Source organism: Tubulanus polymorphus, chromosome 2 (genome assembly GCF_964204645.1).
Source record: "Tubulanus polymorphus chromosome 2, tnTubPoly1.2, whole genome shotgun sequence".
Lineage (NCBI taxonomy): Eukaryota > Metazoa > Nemertea > Palaeonemertea > Tubulaniformes > Tubulanidae > Tubulanus > Tubulanus polymorphus.
Window position 1 is genome coordinate 22128345 of NC_134026.1, and position 26608 is coordinate 22154952.

The following is a 26608-nucleotide window of genomic DNA, read 5'->3' on the forward strand; positions in this document are numbered from 1 at the left end:
ATTTTAGTTTTTACAAAAGTGGTTTGACAAAAGAAATCATTTGATTACAATGAGTTAAAACCCACTCTTTCCAGATATGAGAAGATATAACGTTAAATCAGGATCCTATTATTTATTTTGCAAGAGGAGATACAAAGAAGCTATATGCGGTTTAGGGCCACAGTGGATTATTTTGATTAACTGCATACGACCGATACTGAAATGGATAAATTTTACAGAAATTAAAGTCGATCAGTCAAGCGTGACTCGGACATTAAGTCCGGTTCTGCGTCCGTAGAAATTCCGTTTCCGTGTGTTGTACGCGTTGAATTGTGGGTAGTAGATTGTTGTATAGCGCAGTGTTGTAAGAAGAGGGAAACCCGACAGAAATTCGCTTCACTTAATCATCTTTACTGGTGCGATGAAGAGGTACATCGGCAGATTTCTGACCTGATGGCGGCCTCCACATAGCGCAGATAGACTTGGTACCGGTTTGGTGGCGAATATTCGACCGCAACGACGAAAATGGACGGTCATTCGACGAGCAGTAGAAAGCACTCATTCTCTGAGTATTCCAGTGAGTGTATTCATCAATTTCAATCAGAATTTATTTCGCGTATTTTCATCGCTCTACTTTCAGTTAGGTTGCCGAATCGTATAGGAAACATTGTGACGCTTCGAAGGAAATATTTTCGTGACTTTTTCGCTGATTCTAGAATTTTCAATTGATTTTTGATTTGAAAGATGAAGTTAAACTTGAAAATCGGTCTAACTTTCACTCTGAAAATCTTATTTTTGCAGTCGATGAAACTGGGTTTGAACTTTGCTAAATATGATATATCACATTCGTTCGAAATTGATTTAGGCTACTTAAAAGTTTTGACTTCTTTCTATAGCTGGCTAAAAAATTGACAGATTGATCTATTCTCTTTTTTACAGGTTTGAATGGAATGTCGAGAGACCACCACGATCGCAGCTCCTACCACCACCACTCCCACCACGGCTCGGGACACGATGACAGAAGAAACCGCCAGGGACACGATCGCGACAAGATGAAAAATTATAAGATTCTCGTCGACCCTGCTCTCGAAAAAGGCCAGCATCAGAAGGTTTATCGCTTCGACGGATGCATGCCCGGGGTAGGTTCAAGTCTTACGTCTATTTTTTGTGTTAGATTGATATTCTGATTACCCATTCTAAAGAATTTTAGGAATGGGAGAAGTGGGTGCTTCAGGTCAATCAAAAATCACATCAATAAAATGTTCTGAGACATATTGTGTTTCCTATATTAGATACACATCTGTGGTCTAGGAGGTAAAAAATCAGCCACTCCATGCTTTTGATTGCATGCATTTGGGGAAGGTTGAAAGTGAGCAAAATTTGGAGTATTATATTTCCCCTTAGGCAAAAAATGTAGATTCATAGAAATATTGTGATTTTGTTTTCACAGGGTGTTCCTATCGAAACAAGAGATCCGCGTTTAAGATGGAACAAGATGTGGATGAAGAAACAATGCGCAGATTTACCGGTTCCACGATTTAAGGTAGGATCCTTCGAGGGATCACATCTAATGTTTTATGATATAATCGGAAATGAAAGCAACGCGATCAGTAAAAATCGACCGTTTTCGTTTTGTTAACAGTACGATCAAAACTACGTCGGCGATCCGTTGCCGAAAGAAGTGACGTTCACAAATCTCAATGACAATATACACAGAAACTTCCTGGAAGACATGTGTAAAGTATTCGGTAAAATCGACGAAGTAAAAGTGTTTTATCATCCTCGAACGAAGAAGCATATCGGTGTCGGCCAGGTCAGTCGTCTTTCTGTGTGAAGTAATTGTGTCTTATCTGTTTATGAAGGGGTAATTAGGACATCAGGGTAGTGTATAGACAGGGTTCCTATGGCGCCTTGATTCCTTTAAAACGGAAAATGCTTTAAAGGTGCTCGAATTAAGCAAAATACCCGAAACTCCTTTTTGAGAAATAGGCAATTGAAAAGTTTTGTCTAGTTTGTAGGTGTAGAGAAGATTTCACCTAGAAATCAATAGAATTGGGACCACAAATTTTTTTTTAACCTGCCTTAAAATTTGAAATTCTTTTACTCTAAGACTCCTTATATCCAAGAATAACTGATCAGTAAGAAACCTGTGTGTGTCATTTCGTACGGTTTATGTCATAAATATGATGTACAGAATATTTGCAATCCAATCATTAGTAGATAAGAATGATCATACAACATATTTATTGGCGATTGATTGAAATATTGTTTGTTTTATTTCCAGGTGGTTTTCTGTTCGACTCGAGCTGCCAGAACGTGCGTAGAAAGATTGAATAATACAGCAAAAATGGGGAATGTAATGACTGTATTCGTCGATGTTATGGGTGAGTATCACAAAGTTCTTCGGATCACGGTTTATTTCTTTGTCATTTTCTATATCAAATCTCGTACTCAATCTAAGACATGACGATTGATTACAAAGCGATTGATTTGTGTGAATTTTCTCAACATGAGAAAACTTAACCGGGTTTTTCAGCAAAAAAAGAAAATCTGAAATTACGCTTTTTGTCTTGACATAGATTTTTAGAAAATTTATTTCCAATATTACGGAAACAGTACGTAAGCTACAAAGATGTTTGCGATTTGTTTCAGGTAAAATCCGAGATACGGTTGTAAATGAATTAATAGCTCAACAAGATCGACCTCGATCCGATGAAAAGTCTGCCGAAAAACAGAAAAATGTTAAACCCGCATTTGTAAAGAAAGATCGCGAACGGCCCCGTACGCCGACCTTCTCCGATTATGGTATGGCCACGGTGCATCGCTTCAAAGACCCGGAGGAGGAACGTTTAGAACTCGAAAAGGAGAAAGAAAAGGAAAAACTCGAAAAACAGGAGAGCAAAAAGTCGGACCCGAGGGAACGGGATCCGCGGGAACGAGTGAATTCGCGCGACGGTCGCGATCGCGGCAGCCGCGATCACGACAGCCGCGAACGCGAAAGCAAAGAACGCGACGCCGACTCTAGTTCCGGATACGGCAGCGGACTCCCGGAGACGCCGTCGTCGCATCGCACGAACACTCCGCAGCGATTCGCCGACACGCCGTCGTCGCATAGGAGTAACAACTTCTCGGAAAATACGCCGACACCCGGATACCCGGACACGCCGACGCAATATCAAACGCCGCCGGTCATGCCGTTTACGGCAGGTATGAATCCTCCGCCGTTCGTTCAGCCGGTCACGCAACAAAACTATGGATTAATGCAAAATCCGCAGATGAACTACGGCGCGGCGAATATGTCTCGGCAATTGCCGCCGAATGTGAATTTCAACGCGCCGCCGCCGCAGACGAATTTCGCGCAGCAACCGCAAAACAGTTTCGCCGCGCAGCAGCAGAATTTCTCGCGGCCACAAAATAATTACGGCATGCCGCCGAATTACGGCGTGCCAGGAGCGCCGAATTTCCGACCGGGTCAACCGATGTTCTCTCCGCAGACGAACATGCCGTTTAGTTTTAATCAGCCGATGAATAATATGCGTTTGCCCGTGATGAACAATTCCGTACAGCCGCCGCCGCAGATGGTTCCCGCAATGAATCAAAACTTTGCGCCGTTCGGCGTACAGCCGATTGTGAATCCTCAGAATGCTCTCGGAATGTGCGCGCCGTTTCAGTCGCCACCCCCGGTAACGACATGCGCCACAGATAATGGACAAATGAAAACGAACGACGATGGTTCGCGTATCGAGAGTTTAGAATCGCGTATCGAATCTCTTCTGCGTTCGAAGGGCATCGGCGATTCGTTCAACAGTCCACCGGGTGGCGATCCGGAACCGATTCCCCCGCCTCCGGAACAGACACTGCCTGCGCCGCCGCCCGGTAACGGTTACGAGATGATGCCGCCTCTACCGCCGGAGTCGGACGCGAATAACGCGGCGTGTGACAGACCACGAACTCCCGAGTGGGAGCCGCCGTCTCCCCCGACGCCACAACGGCAATCGCCGTTCATGTGGACGGATAGTAACAGTAACCTCGGCATGGAAACGAGTATTAGTACTGCTGAATACGGATATAACGAACAGTATCACGAGGACGATATTATGATTCCTCAAGTCGGCGAAGAGAAGGACATTTCGACCGAAATGGAAGACGGAGCCGACATCGGCGACGACAACGCCAGCAACGAAGACGATCGCATGAGTTTGTCGTCGTTGAGCAGCGGCGAACAAAAACTGGAAGTGCACACCGAGGAAGTGAACAGTAGCGATCTATTCCAATCGAATCAACAGCTCGGCCAAACGAACGTCAATCCGTTGATACCGCCGAGCTATCAAATGACGAATCAGTGGGCGGCGAATCACGCGTTCGGTTCATACGCGCAGAACTATATGAATAATAGTCTGAGTCAGACGACGTTGGATAAAGACCCGACGGATGACACGTTCTCCGGCGTGTTGGATAAGGTCATCACCGAACTCAAACAGATAATGAAACGCGATTTGTGTAAGAAGATGGTGGAAAACGCTGCTTTCAAGTCACTCGAAGACTGGTGGGACAAAGAAGAAACAAAGGTATGCGCTCACTTGAATTGGCAACATCTATTTTGCATCTCTTAATATTCAGTTTCACTCGAAGTTGATATCAAAAACCAAGTGGTACTTTGATAATATAAATTCTGATCAATCCTTGCTAACCTTATAATGATACGTCTTTTCTGGTTCTTTTATATTCTTTGAATTAGATAAGAAAAACTTTCAAATTGGCTCTTGAATATAAACTTAAGTACTTAATTTTCACTAAATATGTCCTTCTAAAGAATCTTTATTCTCTGCACTTTGCATCCACACCCTCATTGCCAGGATCATGCAATACCTTTAATCAAATTTTTTTAAGCTTCAAAAGCCGACGACAGTCGAAACAGTTGTGGATAAACCGTTGAAGTCTTCATCGGTCACCCAGGACACGACTGCATCCCTATCTGCGTTATTCGAAGTACAACATCCGTGGAAGGAAGGCGGCAGTTTCGCAGGTATTCGTGCAGGATGTGGAATCGGTGGCGGTGGACTGCTCGGTATTCGAGGTTCAGTGCCAAAGATTCCCAAGTTTCGTGTAAGTATTTACTTATGAAAGTCGATGGAAATGTTACTTGCTTGTCTCTACTTGTAAACTATTTTTGATTTGTGATGTTTTACAGAGAATGTTCCGTCCACCGTCGCCACCTGATGATATTGATGATGATGTTAAATCATCTGAGGGTAAAACGAATAGGAAAGGTAGGTTAATCTCTGCGGCTGGGCTGTCGATACCAATCAGTTGGAGCTGGGTCCTCAATACAACTGGGTAGTGGCCACTTACCTGGAAATCAGTGAAAATTAGGGGAATTTTCTGATCTTATAAAAGTCAGGGTGTTTAGTAGAAAAGCTAAAAGATCAGGGGGAAGGTCAGAAATCATTTGAGGTAGTAAAATGTAAATAGTTAACACCTATGTTTAACGTATTTGATTGTGTTGATTGATTGGATTCTTGGCAGGTAAATGCGAGGGAAAACAATTTACAGGGAATAGTCGGGGAAATATCAGATGTAAGTGGCCACCGCGTGACAAATATTTGAATATAAACGACGATATCGTTTATGGTCGATTTGTAGGTTACACGTCATCAAAGGCCAGAAAATCACCTAAGAAGCCACACGCTAGCAGTAAACCAACAGTGTCGATATACAGCAGTAGTAGTAGCAGCAGTAGCGAGAATGAATCCGATAGTGAAGAGGAAGAACATGCCGAGGATGTTGATGTGGAAGAAGAGGAATCGGAAAGTATGTAGTCATTTTGTTAATACAATGCTTGCATCTGTTGTCCCTGATCTTGAATTTTGAAAAAAATGTAGAAAACCTGTTTCTGATAATGGCTTGCTATTATATCCCCGTCTAATTAACTTTTGAAAATCTTCGATTTAGGAAATCTGTTGAATCTCAGTTCATTATTAATGGCATTGTATACTGAAGTTGAATTTATATCAGTTTCAGGAGCAAGTTCGAGCGAAGACGAAAGCAGTGAATCGTCGGACAGTGATGATAGTGACAGCAGCAGTGATTCATCCGACGAAAGCAGCAGTTCCGAAGAGGAGGAATCTATAGCACCTGAAAGCATTCAAAAGTATGCTGATTTTACATTTCATTTAACCCTTATTTCAGTGCTGAGTAATTAATACCCGAAAGTGCTGGAGATGATTTGAAAATCTTCTGAAGATTTTTGAAGCTCAAAAATTCCACCTAACTGCGTTGAATAGCAGGCATACCACTATAGTGTATCTACTCCGCGATGCAGTGTATCGTTAGATACTATTATTGCGCTATGTTTGACAGGTGCTGCTAATAGATATAAAAACTAATTACTATTAACATCAATACACCACGATGCGGTGTTCTAGCAAGTCTCTCACTGATTTATACACTGCACTACGGTGTATACACATTGAAAGGGTTGTTAATGGTGAAATCTCCCACAAGACTTAAAAGCAGCGTTTTAATCATTGATTCTTTCATTTCAGGGATGAAAGCAAGGCCGAAGTCAGCAATATAGAAATACCGAAACGACTGGCAGTTATTGAAGAAAACAGGTACCTTCCTTTTACCTTCAGATTGTTGATAATGTTATTGGAATGAGATATGCTGCTGCATGCTATGATGTGCGTTTCGAATTTCGATTTCCTTCAGAGAACTCGTAGAACCGGTAAACAAGGAAACTTCGAAAAAGCGCGGGCGACCGCCGAAGAAGTTGTCTCCTATAAAAGAATACAAAGAGGTAGAGCGCGGCGTAATCGGTAGCAACGCTGATCGACGTGTGGATGAATCGATGGAAACGTCGCTGTCCAATTTAGAGGATAGTTCTCCGCCGAGCGCTGCGTTCGTCGAGGAGGATGAATTGGTAACCGACGACGTCGAAATACCGGAAAAGAAAGACGATAGAAACATCGATATTCGCAGCGATATTACTAAGGAGCCGCAGTTCGTTTTGGAACATAATTATTTCGCGAGGCCCCCGGCCATTGTCGCGCGAGATGCATCATCGACGGCAAAGGCGTCCAGCGATACGGAGGACGCCGACGAAGAATTGGAAGTGGCCGTAATTCCGCAGTTCCTATTGGAGCATAGTTACTGCGCGGTTCCGATGGTGGCGGTGAAATCGAGCGCGCGCAACGACGCCGACACCGACGCCGTTTACGAGGAAATTCAATCGGAACTGAATAAAACGCGAGACAAATCGACGAGTTCCGACGTCGAGATGTCGCCGGTGAAAACGAAACGTTCGCCGAAGCCGAAAAAGGCCGATAAACTGAAAGACATTACGTCTCGCATTCAGTCGAAAAGTAATCGCGGCAGTCGCGAGCTGGCGAGTTTACTGGAGGACGTGAAGTCGACGCCAGAAAAAGCGCCGCCGAAAATATTCAGCATGCGCGATCTCAACGAAGAACGCAATATCTTATACGAAATGTTTACCAAAGGTGATTGTCATGTTCAATTATTTTCTGATATGCAAAATTTGTTTGATAGAATTGAGAGCATTTTTCTATACCTGAAAAACACAGTAGACTCTACTCAAGTAAGCCCTGTTCAAATCGGATAATCATATGACTTGGATTTTAGTGGAAATATCTTTCTGCTCTATGAGCTAAACCCGCTGTTGACGATTTATCAGTCAAAACTTGGAAACTGTTAGAATAAGATCTTTCTTTCAATCAAATGTGGGTCTTGCTCATTAACTGTGGAATACTGAGATAAATATCAGTTTATCAGTCATGTTTCTGTCCCTACATGTATGAATTATGCCATCACATATCCACACAAATTTATGACTTGAGCAGAGTCTCGGCAGTAACGCATTTTGCTGCTGAATTCTGTCCAGATCTGAAATGACAAAGACTTCAATCGTGAATGTTCCTTGTTTTTAGGTATCGATGCAGAGGATATTCAGTTCATGAAACGAAGCTACGAGGGTATGTTACAGGATGACAACTGTATGTACTATTGGTTGAATGATACGCATTGGGTGGACCATCCAGTAACCGACATTCCAGATCCACCGCGAAAACGCCGAAAGCTTGACGAACCAGAATTACGAAAACATACCTCAGGTAAAGTCATCTACCTCAGTTTTACCATGTAGTAAGTTTAAAAGTCTAAAAAACCCTTTTCATTCAACAGTTGTATTCAGCTAAGCTATAGGAGAACTGTAGGAAAGTGTGGATAAAAAGTTGAATGAATGAATTTGTGCTTTTTCTCTCAGGTTGCGCACGAACGGAAGGGTTCTATAAAATCAGCGTACAAGAAAAGGCCAAGTACATGTGGAATGCTAAGAAATTGCTCGACGTGCAGCAGTTGGGTGCTGGAAAGGATAAACCAGAGGCTGTAAGTTCTTTTACGAATGTTTTCCTCAAGCGTTCTGTTCGTTGATTACGTATATAATGAATTTAGCTACGTAACGATGACTTTGTTTTGCAGGACAATAAGAATGTGAAGACTCAGGTACAGAATTCACGTGAAGCTCGTTCCAACCAACGACGTCTGCTGTCGGCTTATGGCAACCTGGTTGATTACAGTGATCTCCTTAAATTCAATCAACTGAAGGTACGCAAAATATTTTTAATCAACGCCTAAACAAAAGAGGCTTAACTGGATCATTAAAATCCAAGATGTTGATCATTTAGAATAATTCCGTGAATGTACTTCAAATACTAATAGTTGATAGTTGCGTCATTGAATTTCAGTTCCGAAAGAAGCAGATAAGATTCGCGAAATCGCGAATTCACGACTGGGGATTGTTCGCGTTGGAGCCGATCGCCGCCGAAGAGATGGTCATCGAGTATGTCGGACAGACGATACGAAAAACGGTCGCTGATTTCAGAGAGAAGTGCTATGAAAGCGAAGGAATCGGTAGCAGTTATCTATTCCGCGTCGACAATGACGTGATCATTGATGCGACGAAATGCGGAAACCTGGCCAGATTCGTGAATCATTGCTGTAATGTAAGTTGCCTAGCGAAGGGGCCTAAAGATAACGTTGAACTGGGTCCTGGTTATTATTGTCATCCAACTTCAGTTACGATTACATTCAAATGGGGCTTATTTGAAATCCAGTGTTGAGTGAAGATTGGTCATCTGAAATTTTGTGTATTTTCAGCCGAACTGTTACGCGAAGGTAATCACTGTTGATTCAGCGAAGAAGATCGTCATTTATTCCAAAAGAGATATCGACGTCAACGAGGAGATCACCTACGATTACAAATTCCCGATCGAAGACGAAAAGATTCCGTGCCTGTGCGGAGCTCAAGGGTGTCGAGGCACATTGAATTGAGGGGATGATTCGTGCGACACGTAATTGGTGCTATAGATACCGGTCGATTGGAAGTCTTAACATACCAGGACCAGTGAGAGATAGCTTCACACGAGTGAAGAGTCGCTTGATAGCTACATCGATTAAAATGGATTAGGACCATAGACCAAAATGTACAAAATACCGAATATAGGGTATTACTGCCATAAATGTATATAATTAAGATTGTACATAATAAGCTCAGTCGTTGTAAAGAATGACGAATATAATTGATGTATCACAATGCGACAATGAAGATTCTGTACATAGAAATGGATGTATGTATGTTTGTAGTCGAGATACGCACTTTATTTGTGAACAGTATCCATATGCGCCGATGTTCGAATGTTTCAAATTGTTAAGGTTATATTGTTGGTGTTTATTAGAAGTCTGTGCTAAATTACGTTGATAATATTATGGTAACGAAGTGTCCCTTTGTCGATTTCGTAATGTATGTTTTTGAAATGAAATATTTTTCTCAAGCACGCGATTTATACTCGAGCAATGATGGCTTTTAAAGCAGTGACGACTTTTGTAAGATGTGTCTCGCGATTATTTGTCTTATGTACCCGTAGTCAGTATGTAATTAAGTTAATATCAAGTAGTTCATTAAAATGCACTAATCGCACTTGTGTGGAAATATATACATATTTCCAGTAAAACAGTACCAATCAGTAAATGGATTTTGATAAGCTCCGATGACCGTAACTTATATTTATGGAAAAATTGTGCAATATCCTCATTCAAAGGTCTAATCTTCAAAGGTTCATGCGATCAAGGGACACTTTAAACAATTGGCTTTTCAAGTTGTAAATTAAAAAAGACATTAGTTAATAACTATGTAATTACGTACATAGATGTTTTGTACATACCCGGTATATTAAATGGCATTTTCAATTGTAGCAGATGAGTTCGAATTTTGTATTTTGCTCTTAAACATTGACAAAAAAATGTGGTTTGTAAATAAATAGATATCTCAAGACGTACCGTTTTGATGAACTTTTTAAATAAATTATGTTGTAGCCTAAGTTGTTTTTAACCGAAGAGAGGGAGACACCGCAAAGATAATACAATGCAAAATAGAGTTGACAATTGAATATTCTATTTTTATTAAACGAAAAAAAAAATGAGGAACTTAATTAGATTCACTCGCAGAAGCGTCCGATGCATAGGGAGGCATTTGTACCACCAAAACCAAATGAATTTGTCAAAGCTTTCAAATTGCCGTCGGTATTCGTATAAGTTTCATTACCGGTAGTTCGTAAATAGTCTAATTCTACCGGACTGTCAACATCATTTAAGTTCAATGTATGCGGTAGTTTTCGTTGTTGACAGGCTAACGCTGTGAATACTGTCTCTATTGCTCCCGCTGCGCCTAATAAATGTCCTACAGCACCTTTCGTCGACGAGACTTTCATTTGCGAGCCGAACAAGCGCGAAATCGCGCTCGCTTCGGCTGAATCGCCCTGCGGGGTGGAAGTCGCGTGAGTGTTTATGTATCCGATATCTGAAGGGTCTAAACACGCATTTCTAAGCGCCGACTGCATACAGCGATAGGCACCTTGTCCATCGTTAGGCGGCGCTGTAATATGATGCGCGTCCCCGGATAAACCGTACCCGAGAACCTCGGCGATGATTTCGGCGCCTCTGTTTTTAGCGTGGTTGAGTTCCTCGAGTACGAGTATAGCGGAACCTTCCGACATGACGAAACCGTCTCGGTGTTTATCGTACGGACGAGATGCTTCCGACGGTGCGTCGTTGAATTTCGTGCTGAGCGCGCGTAAACGACAGAATCCGGCGAACGCGAATGGATTGATGGAAGCTTCCGTTCCACCGCAGATCATCACTTTGGCGTCGCCGCTCTGAATGAAACGAGTCGCGTCTCCGATGGCGTGGAGACCGGTCGTGCAAGCTGTCGACACTGCATGATTTGGCCCCTGGAAATAAAGAAATAATACATACTAAAAAATTGAAGTCATGTCCTTATTTCTGTTGAGGATAAAAGTTGACCCAGCCAACCATCTACCTACCATCTAATTTTTCGAAATCATGATCGAGCAAACAATAACAGACCCGGGAGCTATAGAAATGGGTTGATTACAACTTTTTTGCCGTTAACAAAATGACCTGGCCGAAGGGGGAAACATGGTATAATTTTATTTTATCCTTATGTATCATTGCACTATAATTCACCTGAAGTCCATATAGTTGACTGATGTAACCAGCGGGCATGTTGATTAGGATTCTCGGAATAAAGAACGGACTAACTTTGTTGTAACCTTTCTGACGTAGATTGTCACCAGTTGTAACTACGTCATCTAAGCCAACCATACCCATTCCTACAGCTACCCCTATGGAATGAAATGTTCAGTTCAGTGTAAACGGTAAATATGTCTTGATAGATTTTACTTGAAGTGCATGTTATGTGTCGTCTTAATTCTATTGAGGTTGCTAGGTCATTCCAGAGCATATTGAATAAGAGCTAGAAGTTAAAATCATAAATAATAATACATAGCCTATAGATTCAGCCTAAAATCTATTGGTTTTACATTACATATAAAAAGAAATGGAGAGAAATCTAAAAACGAGTTTGACTAATAGAACGATAACCACACTCAAACGTGGTGAACGGATAATAAGATAAAAGCCCACTATCTACAGATTAAAAGAATTTAAAAACAAGGATTTATTTATTCAATCTAAAATATATAGAATACACGACGTTTCGATCTCACCCTAGAGATCATCGTCAGGTGTTTGACTAAGTTTTTATGAACAAATGGGTTTTGAGATTAGATTTACGAAGATCAAGTCATATACTCACAGACCTGTACTGGCTTTCTCCTCCTCTGTAGTTGGACTCCACCGCGCGTGTGATAAAGCCTCGCCTGCTGCTACAACTGCGTAAGCCGACCCTAGACTCATTTCTTTCAGTTGGCGTTTGGAGAAATGTTCCTCCAAGTTCAACAATGATTCTCCTGTTCCTCTAGGTACGTAGCCAGCAACTTGACAAGGTATCTTCTCAAATCCTATAAAAGGATTAGAATAATTCAGCTGAATTCTTATTTTTCACGTGATACTAGACTCATAACAATACCAACGTACCTTCACCAATAACATTCCTGATTCCACATTTTCCTTCGAGCAGTCGCTCCCATACGTGGTTAGCACCAACACCCAGACATGAAACAACACCCATACCAGTGATAACAACTCTAGAACGAGGTGGCAGAGTAACCATTCTGGAATGCAGATGCCTGACTGAATGACAAGCATTCACGAATGCAGTCTCTAATGACCCTTTCCCTTTTATACCAGTGATCAACATCGTCTAGAAAAAAGGTAGCATTCAGTTAATTTTGCTGCAGGACAGCCATATATAGTGAAAGGTCAGTTTCCAGAGCAGTGGTTTAGTTTCACGACTTCAAATTTCTCAGAATCAAAATAGAGCCTTCCTTATTAATCAAACCAACAACAACAATGTCTCAAATGACAATAGGTTATTCAACTGTAGGGGTCCAGGGGAGAAAGAAAACAACACATCCTAGCAAGCCTGGGCATTCTTTGACTAACATTTGGCTTACATTAAAGGGGATTTCTAGATGAATTTTCCACAGAATCGTCATTAAATCATCTTAATTTGGTGAATATTTTTGAGCCTCATTGACAATAAGTAGGTCAATATTGTAGCTCCACAAAATAGGAACATTCGGAACTGAAAGGCTGACATTAGATTAGGATGTTTTCGGAGCCACCCGTTTTTCTTGACACTAGCAATTATTTCAAGGTCGTTGATCTATTCGTCTGTGGTGGCGAAATTGAAATGTCAAATTGATGCTGTCAAAAGTGGAGATGGATGAATTAAGTCCTTTGGGGTTTTTAGATGATGTATCTATATCGCAGCCACCTCTATCGCAATCCCAAAGACAGAACAATTGGAAGAAAAGGTAAAATTGTTAATATTTTTGTTACTTTTTACAGCTATTCGATCGCGACCTTGCTTCTATTCTTCCTTGTGACCAACAAATTTACCGAGATTAACTGATACCAAAAACATGGACGGTAAGACACCCGCTGTCTTCAGTAACCTATCTGTGGTTTAGTCTCACAATCGGATATTTTCACAAACTATAGTTAGTATAAGCCCTTCCGATTATAAAAGCTTAACCACCAAAAGATTAGGTAACTAAAACTAAGACTGCTGTTTAGTTTTTCCTTGCTTGATTAGTGTTGAAGCAGGTGATGTAAGGGATACCCATATGATGGTTCTAAACTGCAGTCACTCCAACTTGAAGCATTGTTTGCTGATCTCAAAAACCGTTTTAGAATTTTTTGAAAAGTTTTTTCTTTCTCTTCCAATTTTGAAAGGCCAACTCAAACGAATAGATTTATAGCTCCTCCATTGTCAATGACTGTTCGACCACCAGCAGTTGAGAAAAATGATGGTAATGACTACATTTCCAATGACGTTCCTGAGCCGTCATTCAAGCTCCCTTTACCACCACCTATACAAACACCGCAACGAATAATTAGAAATCATTCATCCTTGAATTCGACTCCACGAGGTTTACTGGTATTTGATGACGCTGCTAGCCAGCACCTTACCACACCCCTTGTGGCGCAGTCATCTAATGAATTTCCAGTTCAAGTTGGTAAGATCAACAATGAGATTGCAGTTCCATCTTTGAAACCGATACGTTTCATTCAATTTACTCGAGATCTAATACCTTTCAGAACCGACTCGGCGAGCTATGATAAGCAATCTACGATCAACCTCAGAAATATGTATCTTTTATTCTTTTGCAAAAATATTTGAACCACTAGTAATGGGTAAAAAGGCTGCAAAAGGAAAAGGCTGAAATTTTTCAATACATAGAATATGGTCGTTCTTTGGTAAACTAAATAACTTTAACTCGCTGGTTTGACAGGTGAACAGTTTCGTGGTATATTCAACTTTCCATATTTCAACATTGTCCAGTCAAAAGTTTTTGATGATGTAAGTGCATCCGAAATTCCCAGTACTTATTCTCCATCTAATCTGGTTTAATTCAACTCCAATTTGATTGTGAACTGAATGAATTTCGTTGATCCTAAATAGTCTGGATTTGGAATCTTGGTAAATGTCATAATTTGATACTTATGAGTAACAGGTGATGTACACTGATCGGTCATTGGTGGTTTGTGCTCCAACTGGATCTGGTAAAACTGCAGTGTTTGAGTTGGCTATTGTGCGTCTGATGGTGAAATTTCAACATGAAACAACACCGTTCAAAGTTGTTTATAGTTGAGTATGAGAAGTGTACATCGGTTACGAAATATCTAACAGTTTTGAAAATGAACTCAAAATTGATTGGATTTAGTCGATCATTGTTCATTTTAAGATATAAGAACAAAGACTATTTCCATATCAATCAAAATGTTCTTCATCATCGGAAGTTTAATCGAATTGTTTTCATTATTCAGTGGCACCCCTGAAAGCCCTGTGTAGTGAACGTTTCGAAGACTGGCGAATGAAATTTGGCACGCTCGGCCTGAAATGCATGGAACTCACTGGCGACACTCAACTAGACGACCTTTTCGAACTTCAATCAGTGAACATAATCCTAACCACACCTGTATGTTTTAAAGTGCTTCTCATTCAGTACTTTAAAACTCTCTGCTCTAGATAGACAGAACTTTTAAAGATTCACTGATTCTCTATTCAGTACATTTCCGGTAGTTTTGGCAATATGATGACGATTGCAATATTTTATTCATAAATAGGAGAAATGGGACAGCATGACAAGAAGATGGAAAGATAATCAGTCGTTATTGCAACAAGTGAAATTGTTTCTCGTCGATGAGGTACGGTGAACTACTTGGAATTGACTGGAATGAAATTTTTTAATTTTGGAACCTCACGTATTTTTCTATGCAGATACATACGTTGAATGATAATGCAAGAGGAGCGACAGTTGAAGCGGTCATCAGCCGGATGAAGACTGTCCAAACAGCAGTGAACCGATTGAATAATTCGAAACAGTCTCTGGACAGCACAATGAGATTTCTAGCTGTATCGGCGACAATACCTAATGTTGAGGATGTAAGTATTTTACCAAAATCTTCTATGGAGGCAAAAATTATTGAAAATTATCTCTAGTAAGCCCCCGACCTTATCTTCAGATATCAGCTTGGTTCGGATCAGAAAGTTCACCAGCCATCCATTATAGGTGAATAGTTTAAGAATGATTATCTTGAATCGCGGTCGTCTTAGATTTTTTTTTGAAAATCTGCATTTTGATTGTCTGTATTTTTTCTGACGCAGTCTCGATGACAGCTTTCGTCCGGTGAAACTGCGTAAAGTTGTACTCGGATACGAGTATTCACAGAATTCGTCTGAATTCAAGTTCGACTTGTTTCTCAGTTATAAACTAGCCGGCATCATCGAAACATACTCCGATAAGAAACCAACTTTGGTCGTAAGTCGATCGCATTCATAACTTATAATAAAACCTGCATCAACTAGACAATCTGGAGACGAAGAAATTCATCAAGTTTGATGAGAATGAACTACAAACTCTAAATGTCTGAATTGGATCAAATCAAAATCTGTATTCAATGGTCCCTTCCCTATACTTTCAAAAGATATACATGTAGTATCAAGATTAGTCGATCTTTAATAACTTTAACCTCTAAAAGATTCTAACTTAAAACTATAGCATCAGCCCCTGAATTGTTCATACGGTTTCGGATATCATCTTTAAAAATATTGCCCCGTCACAGTTTTGTAGTACACGGAAAGGGGTCCAACAATCGGCATCGATTCTAATTAAAGATGCTCGTTACGTCATAAATGCTCAGCATAAAGATGAACTCATCACTCAGTCCGGACGAATCTTAGAATCTAAATTACGAGGTACATTCGCTATGCTCCTCGAAAATCGATTTGAATTCTGAATGAATAGTTCTTGACTATTTTGATACAATGTGTGTTATTTTTCAAAGACGTGTTGGTTTTCGGCGTGGGATATCATCACGCCGGTCTGGATATGAACGATAGGAAAATAATTGAAGAAATGTTTCTCAATGGAAAGTTGCCTGTCTTGTGTAAGTCAATGATGACTCTGAAAGTCCATATTTTATTCCTCATTGCTACCAAATGTCCAGACCTTCTCCTTGTAAATAGGAAACGTAGTTTTAGCACTGGGTATCTGTACGACTGTACAATTTAAGTATTTATACCTAGATTTCATCCCTGTGACCCCATGGCAAAAAAATGGTATCATTCATTCTTTTTGTAGTTGCTACGAGTACGTTGGCAATGGGTATTAATCTACCGGCACATCTGGTTGTGATTAAGTCTACGATGTTCTATCAGTTGGGAATGTACCAGGAATACTCTGAGACTCAAATATTACAGATGATCGGACGAGCTGGTCGTCCACAATTCGACACTTCAGCGACCGCTGTGATCATGACGAAAACTGATATGAAGGTTTGAGCTTATTCTTTTCAATCTTGCATAATGAAATACAGTCAACCGCCGATTGACTGCTTCCCCGCCTAATGCCAGGTTTTTGAGGGAACAAAACATTGGTATTCTACCTTGGAACTAGTAGAAATTAACCCCCAATATACAGGCATTCTCTTTATATTGTCAACATCATAAATCACTGACATGGTATATTGGTCGACTGTAGATTCTTACTTAGTTTTGGTTGTATTTATATGTCAAACTCTATTCAGATTTTATTTCATTTGTTTCAGGCTCAGTATCAAATGCTCTTGAATGGCACTCAAGTTATTGAAAGCAGGTGTTGTGAAAGTTACATGTTCTACATATTATGATATTGATATCTTAAGAACTTCTGACTGAAGAATTTTTGTTCTTTTTTAGCTTACATCGAAATCTAATCGAGCATCTGAATGCTGAAATAGTTCTGCGTACAATTACTGATATAACTGTTGTTTTAGAATGGTTGAGGTCTACATTTCTGTACATACGAGCTTTGAAAAATCCTAGACACTATGGTAAGAAAAACTACCAATGAAATAGTTGTTCTTTTATAGGCCTAAAACCATCAATCTGAAACACTGCTTACTGGTAAGAACTGAATAAAGATTTATCATGTTCTACCATTTTCTGAAAGATCATTTACCTTGTGTAGGCCTAACTGCAAATACACTTCATGGAAAGCCTCATTGCTCTATGTTTTTCGTACATTTTGATTTTCTAGGTATTCCAGTAGGCTTGAACAAGGAGCAAATTGAGAAGAGGCTACAAGGTGAACATTTAACAATGAATGAATCCTTGGGTACATTCAGCATATATCCGTTTATCAGTAAAGATTCATTTTCATTTTCTTTTATTTTATTTTGGGAACAGATATCATTGTTAGTAATTTGAATATGCTCGCTAATGAAGAGTTGATACTGACAGATGAAGATCATTTTGATGTGAAACCATCGGGTAAACATATATTTGCTCATTCGCTGAAATTTCAAGATTCCTCACTCAATATGTGTAAGAACGTATCTCTTATTTCATTTTCTAGATACCGGACATCTGATGGCGAGGCATTGTGTTTTATTTGAAACTATGAAACTTTTTCGGACAGTGAAAGGCACAGAAACCATTCAAGAATTGGTAATATCATTCCCTGTATTTTATACCCAGTAAGAAAATGTACCCGTAAATACTATTGATGTATTTCAGGTTTCTCTGTTAGCCGGATGTAAGGAATTCTCGGACATCAAACTTCGAATGAACGAACGCCGATTATTGAATGTTCTCAATAAGGATAAGAATAGAGCAACAATAAGGTACACAAATTTTCAATTAGAACAATATATTCAGTAGCAGGATCTGATATAAGAGTTTATCTCCATTTCTATCATAGGTTTCCCATGGATGGAAAAATTAAAACAAACGATATGAAAGTTAATTGGTACGTTTATAAACCCATGTTAGATTCCATAAATGCAGTTAAAGGATGTACAATTGAATAAGGACATGTTTTTCACAGTTTGATGCAAGCCCAGTTTGGTTGTTTGTCATTGCAAGATTTTGGACTCAGTCAAGACACGGGAAGGATATTCCGAGTAGCATCCAGAGTGTCTAAGTGTGCGTTGATTTAAACTTTTTTGAATTGTTCATTTGTTAACAGACTTACGAGACATGAAACTTAATTTATATATGAGGGTACATTCTGTATAACTAAATAGGCCTGGCTGAGTTACTATGGCGTAAACCAGGTTATGTGGCTTTATTGAGTGCTGTGCAATTGATGAAATGTATTCACTGCAGACTGTGGGAAAATTCGGCATTTGTCTCGAAACAGTTAGAGGGAATCGGTGAGTGTATGATGGCTGTTTATCATGAAATGAACTTTGACAAAAATCTGTGTTTTTCGTGAATGGATTTCAGGTCCGACACTTTCGAGTGCTTTGAACAATGCTGGAATGAATTCTCTGAAGAAACTTGAAGAATCAAATCCACGTGAGATTGAAATGGTAGGTGTTATTGTGATATGAAACTTGGTTCTTAACCCTTGGGCTTTTTCACTTTTCGTCCATCTGTCTGTCCATCCAGATCTGTAGACAAAATCTAGTATCAATTTTCGTCCTAGCATCATAGTAGATCATGTTCTATAATTGCTAGTGATTAACCAGATCTTGGTTTCTGAATATATTTCCATTTGATATTGGGATCGACGAATATTTTGTTATCACATTCAATTGCAAAGTTGTAGCTTAGGCCTATGACATTTTCTATGATTGCGTGATGATCATTGGTTTCTGTATATGTTCTCCAGGGGCATTGTGTATTGAAATTGTCAGATAACTTCCCGAGTGGGTATGATGTCCCTGGACCCCTGGTTATTTTATTTTTCCAGGCAGTGAACCGAAATCCTCCATTCGGAAATCTGATTGTTGAACAGCTTAAAGGACTTCCTAAGTATCAGCTTTCAATTGAACAGGTTTCTTTCAGATTTCATTACTTTTTCGATCTTAATTGTTCGGTCTTAAATCTAAATAAAATAGGAAATTTCATATTAAGTTAGTACTATTTTCTAGGTCCCAAATTATGGCGAAATGAGGGCTGAACTATGTTTAGCAATAACTCTAACAAATATGACGCATTTGGAAAAGAAATTGACTGCTGGAATCGGCCACACCTGTGCTTTAATAGTCGGTGATTCAGACAATAATATCATTTATAAAACAAGAATCGGGTACAAACTTTTTCCCTGTCGGAAAAAAAATATGAAAGAACCTTCAAGTAATAATTCATGAAGAAATGGTGGTCAGCTTATGAAATTTTGAAATTTATTCAATACAGTGATTCCATATTGATGAAAACAGGCTGCTGGATGAAAAAAATTGATGTTACGAGGACACCGACTTCGGATGTATTGAATATAAATTTCATCAGTCAAACTTGGGGTAATTATACACACGATGTCCTGTCAATGATCAGGCGTTTTTATGACAATTCTTAAGACGTGTATTTATCACTCGTTTCAGCTGGTTTTGATATCCAGAATACATATACTCCATTTTATTCATCTAACCGTATTACAGATCATCAACTGACCGACATCAATTATCAGAAGGTAAGGGTGCATCTAAGATATTTCTAAAATATTTGTCTAAAGATACTTAAAAACTTCTCAAAATTCCATTAATTAGGACAGAAATTTATGAACCTTATGCCTGGTATAGTTTGCAGTACAGGATTAGTTATTTTTGCTTTTAGAATGAAAACACTATTATGCAACCTAACCCATCAGGAGGAGTTGATAAACCACAGAATGAGACCACAGTTCGATCATGTAGTCATCGCTGTTACAACAAACAGTACTGTGGCCACGAGTGCTGCAAAAATGGCATTGCAGTAAGAAAACAAAAAGAAGCGAAAACACCCAGTGAGCCAGCTGGCGCAGTCAGCGGTAAAAGGAGCTTAACAAACCAATCAGTTGCCAATTACGTCTCTGGACTGAAGCACAAAATCGACCAGATTCCACCAACTCCGAATTTGAAAAGACTCAAGGTAGTATATTAATCGAAACTCCCTTCTGGTCAGATAATAGGAAATCTTTGTTGAGGATTAAATCTTGATTAACTTGAGTATCCTGTCAATAAATTCAGTACCGGTACTAGATGTTATAACATGATTGATTGTTGTGTTTCAGTATGCTAGAAATTCTAATTCATCGGTAGATTTGAAACAGTATTCGTATAACCCACCGAAACCATATACATACAACAAAAATACTAGCAGGAACACTGCTGTAGCTTCACTTTCGAAGTCATCCTCAGAGGAAAGTGTATGTTTCACAGCTTCGAAAACACCCAAGCTTGCATTTACTCCTAAAGGTTGGGACGGATTGGACCTATATCAACAACGCAGAATCAGTGGTAAGTAATGAGTTTTTGTACTTCATTCGTGATATTGAAGTGTTTTTTTCTACCCCTTCAATTTACTTCTAGTATAGGTTATCTATCTATGAAAATGATTGATTGTAATAACAAGAATTGTTTGATTTCTCAATGCGCTAGGTTCTGGGAGTGTGCTGAAGATAAATGAGGTGCAAGATGCATTTACTGCTGAGAATAGGTATTTTTTGCTGAACTGAAATATTTGCTCAAACATTATGAATCTATGAATCTTAATTTGCCAAACTTAATGGTTTGATATAAATATTTGTAGTTGTTATTACGAGGACATAGATTTCGAGGAGCCATTCGTCGTGGAAGACTTTCAAGGAGGAAAACCCAAAGATAATCCAACAGAAATGATGCCACAAAAATTGTCAATGAATCAAGTAATGTGTTACAGATGGCGGGTCATTCAATCAGAAATCTCTCAAATCTATAAGTAGCATATTCACAAAAGGAAAATAATCTGTGATCCCTCAACTAGAGAAAATCATTAGGGGATATTCTTGGTCTGAGATATCGTGGTAAAATCTTTGGTTAAGATCTAAAAGAATCTCCATCAAAAGAAAGTCATGGTTTATATCATGCTTGACTTGTATTCGCTTGTCCATATTTTCAATTACAGTGTCTTGAAATTGAAGATGATGACGATGAATTTCCGAGTTACTTCGGTAACACCTCCTCTTTAACAACGTCTCGTTCGACACTGGATCAGCTTGGGGTGACAGCGAAGTCAACTGGGGATACCGCACCACCACCCAGACAGCCACTCGGTTTAGTTGCTAGAAACATATGTGGATTGTCTACTTCAACTACTAAAGTGCCTTATAGAAATTTCAAGTCATCAAATATGTATCAAAGCGATCCATCAGACAGATACGCGAACTGGTATCTATCATTAATTGCAAGACATTCTAAATATGTTTAATAGAAATGTTGAAAAGTTAGCATTTCATATCACTGATTATTTTGCATTTCAGTGCTAGCGTTATTGATGATGCTGATGAAGTTGAAGAAGTCTATAACAGTATTTTTGAAGGCATCTTTTGAATGGTGATCTTCGAAACTATGAAGTAAACCAGTGCTGGAACTACTAGTGATTCAGTAGATTTAAGATTTTGTTATAAGTTGACTTCTAAATTAATTAATTTATCATGTAAAAAGTATTTCTTTTGTTATTTTTATTCTAATGTTGACTTATAAATAAAAGGCATTAAATAATATTTTGTTGTGGCATTGTATTTCATGTGGCTCAGGATGGCCGGTTGGAATTGTATCTAGTTGAAATTTCATTTCAAACCAGGAGGTTTTTTAGGAATCATTTGAAGAATCTGACTATTGGTCAAACTCATTGATAAGATTGAGGAGATAATCGAGCCGGTACGTGCTGGGTCGAATTCTATCGTCGGAGCGCTCCGTTAGTCGACTGTGGCACCCGAGTAAAGCAAGATGGCGGCGCCCATGGTTTTCAGGTTTTGTATTCGAAAATCCTTCAAAGTGCTTCAAACGACGTGTACATTTCGAAATCATTTCAACAGAACGTGCGAACTATATTCAGAAGCTATTCGGCGTAAAATAAGCACAAGTTCAGGTATTTACGAGCTTTAACATTGGTACACAGCGGCCGCTTAAAATAATTCGGCATTCTTTAGTCTGTACATTTCCCCTTCGATGACAACATGTATGTACGAACCTGTATTTTTAGGACCAAAATTTCACGGCGAGTACGAGTGGCAAGATCCGAAATCAGAAGATGAAGTGTATGTAGGCTATGTTTGATTGATGCTTGTTTTTACCAGATAAATGACGATGATTCATATTGACAATTGATTTGAATAAATGTACTAATTTCAATTGTAGAGTGAACATAACCTTTATAGACCGTGAGAGTAAAGCTGTGCCTGTTAGAGGAAAGGTCGGGGATAGCTGTTTGTATTTAGCTCATAGATACGGCATTGAACTGGAGGGTATGTACTGATCCAGTCGTATAGCATCAAAGCTTACACTACTTAAGAACCTCAGTTCGTCTGTATCCCGTATATTTATATTTTAGGGGCTTGTGAAGCATCACTTGCTTGCTCTACTTGTCATGTATACGTCGATGAAGATTATGTAGACTGTATGCCAGAACCTGATGAGAAGTAAGTCTTTTTCATTATTAGTTACAAAGTAAAATACCTTTTAAAGACAGTGTCTAAATGATTTTCAAAGTACTGCAGGTCTATGAAAAGTGTACAGCTGTGCGTTTAGTCACAAGTGTTCTGACTTTATCAAGTCGTTTGTATTCTATTGTCAAATTACTCCATTTTTCCATTCCAGGGAAGATGACATGTTAGACATGGCGCCAGCTTTACAAGAAAATTCAAGATTAGGTCAGTAGAACTTTTCGTCCGGATCAGCGGAAACTGGATTAATTCAGGATTCATTGTGACACTTCCTTTAATGGCTATTTCAGGTTGTCAGATAATTCTCACGAAGGAAATGGAAGGATTAAAATTGACTTTGCCAAAAATTACGAGAAACTTTTATGTTGATGGTCACGTACCACAACCGCACTGATAGTTATCTGTACATGGATATACTGTAGAGATATGGTGTATTGTGATATTTCCTGTGCTTCAGAGTAGCGTTTTAAAACGAGTGAAGAAATGTGATCTGGTGCTTTGCCCATGACGAGTTTCAGTATTTAGTCAACAAAAAATACCCATGTTGTAGATCAAGCATATTGGACTCTTTATTGCTCTCCCAGGAAACAGAATCTAGGCTTCAGGAGCCTGTTGCTCAAACATTGTTTAATTCTAACCAGTCGTTAAGCTTAACGTTTGAGCAACTGGCCCCAGATTTTCTGAATAAGCGGTAGTATTGTTTTGTAAAAAATAAAAGGAATTGTAAATTTTTATTTAAACCTAGCTCTTTCATTCCATTTTCTGATAAGTATGTTTCCAAAGCAAGCTTACGTCGGAAAATCCTTAACCAGTACGAACAAGAAGCGAAATCATCCAAGAATCAGGTAAACAAGTAAGAATTATTTATTACATGGATGGAGAAAAAAATCACATATTCATACTAAATCCGGTAAAAATGAGTGTCGCTATTGATAATCCAAAAGATAGTCTTATTCAAAGTGCGTCGGCATTTAGATTAGCCGTCCACGCCACTAGGTCATCGACCTCTTTGTCCCACGGTTCTTCTTGTCCTAATTTGCGAGGTGTTGGTTCCGGGGCTACCGTTGGACCAGCTGAAATGATAACAATACTGGCTTACAATCTTTAGAACATATAGACTGGTAGTTAATTGTATGATTACATACTACGTACCGGCTTGTGTGCGTTTGGGCAGATATATCCTCCTCATTTGGTTCAATTTATTGATCTTTTCTAGTTTTGCTTGTTCGTCGTTTTTATTTGTCTTAAAATTACCATACATTAGAGTCTGATGCCTGTAAATTGATAGATAAGAACGTATTCCATCAGACATGAGGTATAGGTCGGATAACGAGATAATTTTAGTGACTGAAGTCTTACTGGTCTAATTGCTGAGCCATTTGCTCTTGGATCTCTTCAAATGGAATTCCGAGATGCACTTTTTGTAAATGAGGTTTGTAGTGAAGATCCTCTAACACTGGAGAAATGAAACTTTCAGACATAAAACATATGGATGGACAACAAACAAATAGTGAAAAGCGTTGACTGCAAAACATAATTTAAGCACTTACGGACGTTTTTGCTTGATTCAGCTGGTTTCGATGTTGCTATACCCGACCAAACGGTATGATAATCTTCGAATGACATTTTACTAACTTTCACAGGTACATGAACATTACTGTTCGATTTTATTGGTTCAGGCGTCGTCGGCGCTTGGAAAGGAACCGTAGAATATTCACGCTCTAGATGTGGGCTTAAACCAGCTGAAAAATCGACCAAAGTACATAACTTACTGAGAATTATGAAAAGCAAAGCAAATACATGTATGAGTTTTTAGTCGCGCAATATTGAACATTCCTCTGTTCATCTTTGAGATCTGTTATAAGTTACTGGTGATTAGATTAAATTACTGGTACAATGTTCAAACAAAACTGATGCTACTGCAGGTAAATGCATGTACCCTTAATTATTAAGACATCGACGTCAAGGTTTTTCAGATATAAATCAAATATTGTCTCTAGTAATGCTCCATAGCGAATCAGAAAGTAGTCGATCTACCTTCTACTCTACGACTGGCTGCAACGCAATCTAAAACCATTTGTTTATAAGCGTGTGGATTATTGAGTATCATATCGACGGCTTCCGTATTTACTGCGTTATCAAGAACTGGATTTGACAACAAAGTCTGAAATTACAAAAAACAGTTTAGACCCCAGTAAGGCTATAATACACAGACTCTGCGATAATGATTACATTATTTCTTAATTTTCATAGCCCCACAAACCAAATACTAACGTTTAATCATATTCACGCAAGCCACGTTAATTAGGTCACTAATTAGAAATGATATTTTCAGGGAAAGTCATATATTCACCTGCATAGCGACCAATATATAGTCAATCGTAAAATTAGACGACCACTTGTTCAAATCATCCAAAAACTCTACACAAGGTTTTCCTGTTATCATATCAACTGAAAAAGTCAGGCATATTTATTTGAAGTTCTTTCTAATGATACACACAAATCGGTAAGAGGGATCATTACTACTTACCATTCGGATGAAAAGGCACAGTGTGGAAGCAAACCATCGGTGGTTGAAGATTATAGTGCTCGTTATATTTCAAATATAAACGAAATATTCCACCTATAAAAAGATAATTACAATGATAGCAAAATTATGAATAATGGGGGCAGGATCATCTTGCAGGATGTCCCTGCTGCTGGAAAGCGCTAGAGGATTCATAGCATATTGGGACTAAGCTGAAAGTGTATATACCTTCCCATAGTGTGTGTGAAAGCCCGTGGATCTTCGCTGTCCATTCGAAAATGTTATCATCTGTGAGGGGATGGGCATCTATACCCTGAAATAATCATCAATTAATGGTTTACAGTGCTTTAGTGAAAGACTAGGTACAGAAGAATTAATTTTCAATGAAATTTCATTGAATTCACTTGTCAATTTCATGAAATTATAATATAAGAAGAAGAAAGTTAACTAACTGGATGGTGATGAGTGAACTGGAGGAGACATACCCATGGTTTATCCTTCTTGAACTTCTCGAAATCACGTTCAATGAGTAAATGCGCCCGGGAATACATCGTTTAACTGTTTATAAACAGAACATATTTTAACTTCTACAAAAAAACCATCAAGAGCAAGAAGAGTTGTCAAAAATTGTTGCAATAACAAACTGTATTTCAATTGTTGATCGCAGGAGTAATCATTTTTCCAGCATTAGATGAGACTCGCTTGCCAGGACCTCAAGTGGAGTGCTCCGCATTCACCTCTACCGGTGGCGGGTAGTAAACTTTTAAACGAATACTCCTTACTGTGCTTTTCCAGGTGATTTCAGCGTTTTTTTCGATATTACAAAAAGTGACGAGAAAACGCTTTTCCAGCGACTGAGATAGCGTTCATTCGAAGATCATCCTCGACTTTCGATATAGCGAAAACAAAGTTCGTATAATCATTGTTGCAATCGTCGACTTTGAAAAGATTACCAGCGCTAGCGTCAAAGTAAGTGGTGGTTTTAGGGCATCAGGTGGTGGGCTGGATTGGATCTTCGATCTTTTTATGCATCGTTGTTCCCATTTTGGGTTGGGCCTTTACTGGGTGAAGATAAGAAAATACTAGTGTTTTCTCTACCACTCGACAACTAATACATCAAAGTGAAAAATAACATTTCATTTCAATTAAA

General features: G+C 39.1%; 6 protein-coding genes across 7 annotated transcripts; 4 read left to right on the forward strand and 2 right to left on the reverse strand.

Moving 5' to 3' along the window:
• Positions 1–357: 357 nt before the first annotated feature.
• LOC141898676 (uncharacterized) lies at positions 358–10322 on the forward strand. The gene is made up of 17 exons (XM_074784711.1): positions 358–556; positions 919–1118; positions 1430–1522; positions 1622–1792; positions 2264–2363; positions 2632–4547; positions 4870–5085; positions 5171–5249; positions 5623–5790; positions 5995–6130; positions 6525–6593; positions 6691–7478; positions 7926–8108; positions 8261–8382; positions 8476–8601; positions 8742–8999; positions 9154–10322. Exons 1-17 carry the CDS (start codon positions 505–507, stop codon positions 9325–9327), a joined length of 4851 nt encoding a protein of 1616 aa, XP_074640812.1. The 5' UTR covers positions 358–504; the 3' UTR covers positions 9328–10322.
• A 168-nt stretch (positions 10323–10490) lies between these two features.
• Positions 10491–13008, reverse strand: LOC141899038 (3-oxoacyl-[acyl-carrier-protein] synthase, mitochondrial-like). The gene is made up of 5 exons (XM_074785190.1): positions 12930–13008; positions 12451–12676; positions 12174–12374; positions 11539–11696; positions 10491–11282 (listed from the first exon to the last, which is right to left on the reverse strand). The coding sequence occupies exons 1-5, from the start codon at positions 12969–12971 to the stop codon at positions 10491–10493; spliced, it is 1419 nt and encodes a 472-aa protein (XP_074641291.1). The 5' UTR covers positions 12972–13008.
• A 189-nt stretch (positions 13009–13197) lies between these two features.
• On the forward strand, positions 13198–20963 carry LOC141899039 (putative ATP-dependent DNA helicase HFM1). The gene is made up of 30 exons (XM_074785191.1): positions 13198–13292; positions 13714–13997; positions 14080–14130; positions 14274–14341; positions 14496–14628; positions 14809–14960; positions 15109–15189; positions 15263–15427; positions 15508–15554; positions 15650–15803; positions 16108–16240; positions 16330–16431; positions 16626–16819; positions 17092–17138; positions 17222–17355; positions 17562–17609; positions 17711–17794; positions 17880–17971; positions 18041–18147; positions 18225–18272; positions 18351–18448; positions 18550–18678; positions 18752–18841; positions 19225–19304; positions 19402–19559; positions 19667–19770; positions 19852–19940; positions 20084–20377; positions 20520–20745; positions 20887–20963. Exons 1-30 carry the CDS (start codon positions 13198–13200, stop codon positions 20961–20963), a joined length of 3564 nt encoding a protein of 1187 aa, XP_074641292.1.
• A 97-nt stretch (positions 20964–21060) lies between these two features.
• On the forward strand, positions 21061–21852 carry LOC141898677 (uncharacterized). Its single transcript, XM_074784712.1, has 3 exons — positions 21061–21152; positions 21392–21654; positions 21747–21852. The coding sequence occupies exons 1-3, from the start codon at positions 21123–21125 to the stop codon at positions 21814–21816; spliced, it is 363 nt and encodes a 120-aa protein (XP_074640813.1). The 5' UTR covers positions 21061–21122; the 3' UTR covers positions 21817–21852.
• Positions 21853–22206: 354 nt separating this feature from the next.
• LOC141900060 (adrenodoxin-like protein 1, mitochondrial) lies at positions 22207–23647 on the forward strand. Its single transcript, XM_074786769.1, has 6 exons — positions 22207–22357; positions 22472–22526; positions 22627–22733; positions 22820–22907; positions 23086–23138; positions 23222–23647. The coding sequence occupies exons 1-6, from the start codon at positions 22216–22218 to the stop codon at positions 23323–23325; spliced, it is 549 nt and encodes a 182-aa protein (XP_074642870.1). The 5' UTR covers positions 22207–22215; the 3' UTR covers positions 23326–23647.
• A 159-nt stretch (positions 23648–23806) lies between these two features.
• LOC141899927 (ubiquitin-conjugating enzyme E2 U-like) lies at positions 23807–26133 on the reverse strand. Of its 2 annotated transcripts, XM_074786553.1 has the most exons (10): positions 26103–26133; positions 25944–26016; positions 25687–25771; positions 25462–25554; positions 25285–25382; positions 24969–25095; positions 24482–24673; positions 24291–24387; positions 24084–24205; positions 23807–24004 (listed from the first exon to the last, which is right to left on the reverse strand). In XM_074786553.1, the coding sequence occupies exons 2-10, from the start codon at positions 26007–26009 to the stop codon at positions 23886–23888; spliced, it is 999 nt and encodes a 332-aa protein (XP_074642654.1). In that variant the 5' UTR covers positions 26010–26016; positions 26103–26133; the 3' UTR covers positions 23807–23885. The 2 variants fall into 2 exon arrangements, with proteins under 2 accessions (XP_074642654.1, XP_074642652.1); XM_074786551.1 differs by having other exon boundaries at positions 25911–26112.
• Positions 26134–26608: the final 475 nt, after the last annotated feature.

Bases quoted from the DNA above. Each gene is read 5' to 3' on its own strand.
- LOC141898676 (XM_074784711.1), top strand. From the start codon at position 505: ATGGACGGTCATTCGACGAGCAGTAGAAAGCACTCATTCTCTGAGTAT. The intron at 557-918 runs GTGAGTGTATTC...TCTTTTTTACAG, and splicing joins CTCATTCTCTGAGTATTCCA to GTTTGAATGGAATGTCGAGA. The intron at 5,791-5,994 runs GTATGTAGTCAT...AATTTATATCAG, and splicing joins GGAAGAAGAGGAATCGGAAA to TTTCAGGAGCAAGTTCGAGC.
- LOC141899038 (XM_074785190.1), bottom strand. From the start codon at position 12,971: ATGACGATTCTGTGGAAAATTCATCTAGAAATCCCCTTTAAT. The intron at 12,677-12,929 runs GTAAGCCAAATG...CCTTTTTTCTAG, and splicing joins ATCTAGAAATCCCCTTTAAT to ACGATGTTGATCACTGGTAT. The intron at 11,283-11,538 runs GTGAATTATAGT...CTTTATTTCCAG, and splicing joins GTCAACTATATGGACTTCAG to GGGCCAAATCATGCAGTGTC.
- LOC141899039 (XM_074785191.1), top strand. From the start codon at position 13,198: ATGGATGAATTAAGTCCTTTGGGGTTTTTAGATGATGTATCTATATCG. The intron at 14,131-14,273 runs GTATCTTTTATT...CTGGTTTGACAG, and splicing joins ACGATCAACCTCAGAAATAT to GTGAACAGTTTCGTGGTATA. The intron at 19,560-19,666 runs GTACAAACTTTT...TATTCAATACAG, and splicing joins ATTTATAAAACAAGAATCGG to TGATTCCATATTGATGAAAA.
- LOC141898677 (XM_074784712.1), top strand. From the start codon at position 21,123: ATGATGCCACAAAAATTGTCAATGAATCAA. The intron at 21,153-21,391 runs GTAATGTGTTAC...TTTCAATTACAG, and splicing joins AAAAATTGTCAATGAATCAA to TGTCTTGAAATTGAAGATGA. The intron at 21,655-21,746 runs GTATCTATCATT...TTTGCATTTCAG, and splicing joins TCAGACAGATACGCGAACTG to TGCTAGCGTTATTGATGATG.
- LOC141900060 (XM_074786769.1), top strand. From the start codon at position 22,216: ATGGCGGCGCCCATGGTTTTCAGGTTTTGTATTCGAAAATCCTTCAAA. The intron at 22,734-22,819 runs GTATGTACTGAT...TTTATATTTTAG, and splicing joins ATACGGCATTGAACTGGAGG to GGGCTTGTGAAGCATCACTT. The intron at 22,908-23,085 runs GTAAGTCTTTTT...TTTCCATTCCAG, and splicing joins ATGCCAGAACCTGATGAGAA to GGAAGATGACATGTTAGACA.
- LOC141899927 (XM_074786551.1), bottom strand. From the start codon at position 26,009: ATGTATTCCCGGGCGCATTTACTCATTGAACGTGATTTCGAGAAGTTC. The intron at 24,388-24,481 runs GTAAGTGCTTAA...TCATTTCTCCAG, and splicing joins TGAATCAAGCAAAAACGTCC to TGTTAGAGGATCTTCACTAC. The intron at 24,005-24,083 runs GTACGTAGTATG...TTATCATTTCAG, and splicing joins GCCCAAACGCACACAAGCCG to CTGGTCCAACGGTAGCCCCG.